This window comes from Salvelinus fontinalis, chromosome 1 (assembly GCF_029448725.1).
Source record: "Salvelinus fontinalis isolate EN_2023a chromosome 1, ASM2944872v1, whole genome shotgun sequence".
Taxonomy (NCBI): Eukaryota; Metazoa; Chordata; class Actinopteri; order Salmoniformes; family Salmonidae; genus Salvelinus; species Salvelinus fontinalis.
In genome coordinates this window covers 25,636,009-25,642,008 of record NC_074665.1, presented here as the reverse complement: position 1 = coordinate 25,642,008, position 6,000 = coordinate 25,636,009, and the positions used below count along the sequence as shown (strand labels likewise).

The 6,000-nt window shown below is 42.8% G+C and overlaps 1 protein-coding gene across 12 annotated transcripts in view; it reads left to right on the top strand.

The window, feature by feature from the left end:
- Positions 1-205: 205 nt before the first annotated feature.
- Positions 206-6,000, top strand: part of LOC129851138 (zinc finger SWIM domain-containing protein 8-like) — a 39,788-nt gene continuing 33,993 nt past the window's right edge. For 8 of the 12 annotated variants that reach the window (XM_055917517.1, XM_055917535.1, XM_055917501.1 and 5 more), the window contains exon 1: positions 207-2,097. In XM_055917517.1, the coding sequence (XP_055773492.1) occupies positions 1,920-2,097 (178 nt within the window). In that variant the 5' untranslated portion in view covers positions 207-1,919. Of the gene's footprint in view, positions 2,098-6,000 lie in introns of all 12 variants that reach the window. The other 4 variants (XM_055917509.1, XM_055917492.1, XM_055917475.1 and 1 more) reach the window with 1 other exon arrangement.

The following is a 6,000-nucleotide window of genomic DNA, read 5'->3' as shown; positions in this document are numbered from 1 at the left end:
TTGTCAAAACTAATTAGGCCATGAATGCAGAGAATCATAATTGAGTTTTGTCCAAAGGACAATTATTGACCACTCTGAAATCTGAGTGGTAGTTAGGATAGGGTTGTGAAAAGGGTCAATTTTGGTGGCGCCTATGCCAAGCTTTGTACAGCCAGCTGAGAGTTTGACGCTAGCGAAAACGAGGCTGAAGTTAAAATCAGCTGATAGAGGCAACAGCCAAGCTTTGCTGAAGCCAACGAGAGCAGAAGAGCCATCTTCCCGACCAGGGAGAGTGGAAGAGTGGGGGACTGTTGAGACAATTTGGAGGGACCCCGGTGTCGTTAGAAGGCTCAAAGACACAACGTGGGAACGGTAGGATTACCGGTGTCAGTAGAAAATAAGGGTATTTTTTCATTTTTTTTTTGCAGTATGCGGACTCGGAGTCATCGGGAACCAGTGGGGTTCGAGCGAAGAAGCTTTAAAAAATAAATAAATACAAAGGCAAATAAATTCGAGTCAAGTCTATTAGCTAATAGAGTAGATGTGCAATCCAACAAATATAAAACTAACCGTGCACCATTACCGAAGACCGTTGCTCGAAAATAGTATAGTCAGTCAAGTTTGACGGATGTGTAGGTCTTTAAAGGTGTCAAGGTAAACAAACACCAAAGCCCTTGTTGGAGCGGGCGCTACTGTAGCTAGCTAGCTAGGGCTTTGAGACATGGATTAGGACCAAGGGTATCCTGCCAGAGACAGTGTTTGAAAGAATATTAGCTAATTTTTACGATGTTTCCCACAAATTAGAACTCCTAGCGACAACAATTGTGAATAATGACAATCGAGACTCTTGTATTTTTAAGATGTTAGCTAGCTGATTTAGCAACCTACTCTTGTTGGCCAGTGTTCGCTTACTACTGTAGTTAGCTGGCTAGTTAGCATTAGCAGATAGTTTAGCTAGTTGGCAGTTTAGCTAGTTGGCTAATGCTAACAATTAGCAAGCTATCAGCTCCTCAAGCTTGAGTAGTGAGTGTCTGTCAAAGGAAACTACCGTCTCTTATTCTATCTGGATTTCACTTCTTATTTTATTCACGTTTTATCCACAGGGGAAATTAAATAGGCCTGCTAGGTTGTCTTGCTTGCAAGCTTTTGGAACATTATGTCCGGTTGTCTCGAGACGGACAGTGTGTAGCACAGCTGATTCATCGAGGAGGTTGGAAATGGAGGAAAACAAGTTACGTTTATGTAGATTTAATTTTAAAGTACAATAGTTGACGTCAATATTTATTTGGACGAGTTGGGTTAATCGTAGCCAATGTAGAAAGTGTTTTATTAAAATTAGTTAGATAAGAACCCTATCAATATGTGTCTATGGGTGACTTGTAAGTGAGTGGGGGTCTTCTCCCTCGAAGTACTGTCCACTCAACTAGACAGTCAAGCAGAAACAGTCCAACTCGAAACTGTGTGGTGGTAGGGGACAGAAACTAAATTGTTACCGGACTAGGATCAACTTTCTCAGACGACATGGATATACGGTGTCTCAGATAAGTTATCACCCTAAATGGCAAGGCCTTTGTAAGAACGATGAAAAAAAAAGTCATTGTGTGCCCTAGTTGTGCCTCTCTTTTCCAGATATACTGAATACTAATTTGGTACAATTCGTGACAAAGTATTTTTTTCCCTCTACTGTTGAGAATGGATATTATTGTTTTATTGTGTAGCTCGCCAGCAAGACTACAGTGAGCTCTCAGCAGTGTTTTGGTTGTGTTGCGCTCACCCCTCCCCCAACTTTTACTGGAGACTTGTGGAAGTGTTCTTTCCTTCTGCTGCCTGTCAGTGGTGGGCCACGCTCACCCTTTTATTTTTTTAAATCCTTTGACGGAAGGCCTTGGCTATTGTACAGTCCACTTGAATCCTGTGTTATATAGCCTACAGTGGATGTAATGGAACTAATGTTTGCCGAGTGGGAAGACGGAGAAAGGTTCTCCTTCGAAGATTCTGACCGGTTCGAGGAGGACTCGCTCTGCTCCTTCATATCAGAAGCTGAGAGTCTGTGTCAGAACTGGAGGGGATGGAGAAAACAGTCTGGTGGACCAAACTCTCCTACAGTTAAGATTAAAGGTAAACATACACATTCTATTACTCGTACTCACATCCTCTTGTTACACTTTCAGTGTCCTCATATTGACCTTTGACCACTTAAAACCACTTGATGCCTGTTGCCAAATAACATTGTGTGGTGGCCAGCATGGGTTCTCCTTTCTCTCATTACTTAAAGTACCTGTGATGATGGATCCATCTGAAAGCCTGTCTTGAATCAGAATTTGTTGTTTGTCTTTGATGTCAGTGTTTTCTTGTGAAAATTTCAAACAAACATTACACTCATGCATTAGCCTGCTTTCAGAATAGAAAGTTAACAAGATACGTCAATGTGACTACACATATCAATCTCCAAAGTAATTTATAAAATGTAATATTGCACATTATCTTCACTAAGGGCCAATTTATGCTTGATCCGAAAATGTGGTCGGAGGCACTGTATGGATGGTGTGACGCAATTACGGAGCCTCTGGCAGCACGCAGAGGCCAAATTTAGCTCTGTACTGCATCACCGTGCGACTCTCAAAATGTGTAACAATACAGAGGGATCTGTATAGCTCCACATTGACATGATTGGTTGACGGTAGGTGAGGGCTGGAGGTCCTATATAAATACAAACTCACTTCCTTGACAACAGCTCTGCGCTGCTCCGCGAAGCGCAAGAACTATGAATTCACTGACTTTTGCAGAGGCTGTATCACTTTAAATGCTGCTCAGCCAATGAAGAAGTAGTGCATTTTATTGTAAATTTGAATAATGGTGTAGGCCTACAATTGTTAACCGCTTTGATCAGTGTAGCCTAGTTAAAAATAATTAATTTGGTCCTAATTTCCTGTTGGTTGTCCTGTCCTCATCATTTGACCATTGATCATTTAGGCTGTGTGCATTTTACATATTATGGCCTTCTTAGGATACCATTTTCCCAGAATTGAGGCATAGCTAGCTTGTTCTCTCAGAATGAAGCCCATTTTGTTGACTGCACAACAACAGCCCATGTTGCTCTGCTTCTTATTCTTTGGAGAGTCCTCAAAGGGCTCTGAACTCATCAGTATGGGACACTTTGCCAATGGGAGCGCAAGTGCTGGCTGCCCATGTCACTGATTCCTCATTTAATTTAGGCCTATTGGCTGTGATGTCATTGATGATAACCCATTAGTTTATTTGCAGGACAGTTTCCATAATACTTGCATAATGTAATTTCTTTCTACATCCCCCTAACCTCAGGTCTACAACATTGTTCTCCAAAATGTATTACTTACTTTCTCTACCAAAGTAGATAATGTTGTATAGGCTAGGCAGCCTACCGGTTAAGAGTGTTGGGTCAGTAACAGAAAGGTTGCTGGTTCAAATCCTAGAGTAAAGTACGTGGAAAATCTGTCGATGTGCCCTTGAGCAAGGCACTTAACCCTGGCACTTAACCCAAATTTGCTCCAGGGGTGCTGCACTACTGTTGCTGATCCTGTAAAACCACACATTTCACTGCACACATCTGGTGTATGTGACATGCATAACTACAAACGCATAAATATAAACGCACCATGTAAAGTGTTAGTCCCATGTTTCATGAGCTGAAATAAAAGATCCCAGAAGTTTCCATATGCACAAAAAAGCGTATTTCTCTCAAATGTTGTGCACAAATTTGTTTACAACACTGGTTGTGAGCATTTCTCCTTTGCCAAGATAATCCATCCACCTGACAGGTGTGGCATATCAAGAAGCTGATTAAACAGCATAATCATTACACAGGTGCACCTTGTTCTGGGGACAATAAACGGACCCTCTAAAATGTGCAGTTTTGTCAGAACACAATGCCAAGTTTTGAGGGAGCATGCAATTAGCATGTTGACTGCAAGAATGTCCCCCAGAGCTGTTGCCAGAGAATGTAATGTTAATTTCTCTACCATAAGCCACATCCAACGTCATTTTAAAGAATTTGTCAGTATGTCCAACCGGCCTCACAACCGCAGACCATGTGTATCCATGCCAGCCCAGGACCTCCACATCCAGATTTTTCACCTGCGGGATCATCTGAGACCAGTCACTCGGACAGCTGATGAAGCTAAGGAGTATTTTGGTCTGTAATAAAGCTCCTTTGTGGGGAAAAGCACATTTTGATTGGCTGGGCCTGGCTCCCTAGTGGGTGGGCCTATGCCCACCCATGGCTGCACCCCTGCCCCGCCATGTAAAATCCATAGATTAGGGCATAGATTTTATTTGAACTGTAACTCAGTAAAATCCTTGAAATTATTGCATGTTGCGTTTATTTTTGTTCTCTCTCATATATATATTTTTTTAAACTTTGGTTTCATTGAGGATAGTGCTGGTGGAGTGACTTAATCTGTCAATGATTTGTAATGCTGGCCGACCTGGCTGTGTGGGTGGAGTTGTACACTGGGGTCCGTGTGTGAGTGGGGGTCCTGGAGTCTCAGCTGAGTTCTCTAAGCTGGCTTATTGGACGGCAGCTAGGGAGGGGTAAACAGAGTGCCGACCCGTGTGGGTTGTACAAGCAAGTAAGGAACCGGTGGGGGGGGGGGGGGGGGGGGGGATATTTATTAGAAGCCTCAGCTAGGGGAGTTTGGGGGAGGGTGTGTGTGTGGTCAGGCCTGTTTGTTTACGTTTAAGGAGTGGTAGGGGAAGGGTGGAGTGGAGTCAGCTGTGGGCTGTATAGAGGGCTTTGTCTTGTGCAGGTCATTCAGTTCAGAGCTGGGGATTGTGGTTCAGTAATACAACCCCCAATTTGATCAATCTGAGTATTTCTGCTGATCTTGCATGATAGAGTTGCCAAACCTCAAAATCCTAATCTAAAGTCACTGTCAGATCCCCCAAAAATGAGATCAGTAAGAGATTTTACTGAAGGTTACACCTTGAAGGCTAGCTTATATCTACTGACCCTGGTTCTATTCCAGGCTGTATCACAACCGGCCGTGATTGGGAGTCCCATATGGCGGCACACAATTGGGCCAGCATTGTTAGGGTTGGGCCGAGGTAGGTTGTCATTGTAGATAAGAATTTGTTCTTAATGTTCTTAACTGACTTGCCGAGTTAGAGATAAATGTATTTATTTAACCTTTATCTCAATTGCTCAAAATGTAGGGTATGGTTAGGGTTTTGGTTAGGCACTATGCATCTGTTGGCTCTGTTGATCTATTTCTTTCTAACCACAGACTGGAGAGAGACAGTAAACACACAACCTACTGGGCATGTGTGTGAGCAGCAATCCTTCACCACTCTACAATGGAACAGCTGTTTGAGCGTGGCACCCCCCAGCTCTCTCCTGATTGGTCAGTAAGGAGTTAGTTACCATGCAACTGGCAATGACTGGATGGCAACAAAGACTCTGTTACTGTACCCTCGCTGCTGTTACTGGGCTCCCCCTATTTTTCTCTCTCCCTCGCTCTCCTTCCTATTTGTAGCTAACATGGAGCAGGTGGGGACAGGGGAGCAGGTGTTTATAGTAATGCTGAGCGATTTAACCAAAAAGTTGTTATTTTCTCAAAGTTACTAAACAACAAAATTGACCGATGTCTGTTCAATTACTTTAATTCCATTTATTTCGTTTTTTTGTGAGCTCAACGCGTTGTTTCTCTAGAGAGAAATCAAATCATTCACGAGATAAATTAGGCTAAGAGCTATGTGGGACGCTGGGCTGCTTGGAAGTTGTAGTTTTCATTAGGCAAGTATTGAACTTAATTACCATGTTTCTGCACTGAACTTAATTACAATGACCATAATCCATTGTGCCTATTCTTTCTGACCACAGACCGAAGTGCATATACACACAGACCGCATGAGAGAGGAATAGAGAGCAATAGTAATGCTGTCTTTTTGTGGGTACTAACAGAGGCTACCTCTGCCATGGCTCATTGGCCAAAGCCTATGAGGAAATATTGTTTTTATTTTTTATGTTTAGGCTTTTTGGATAAA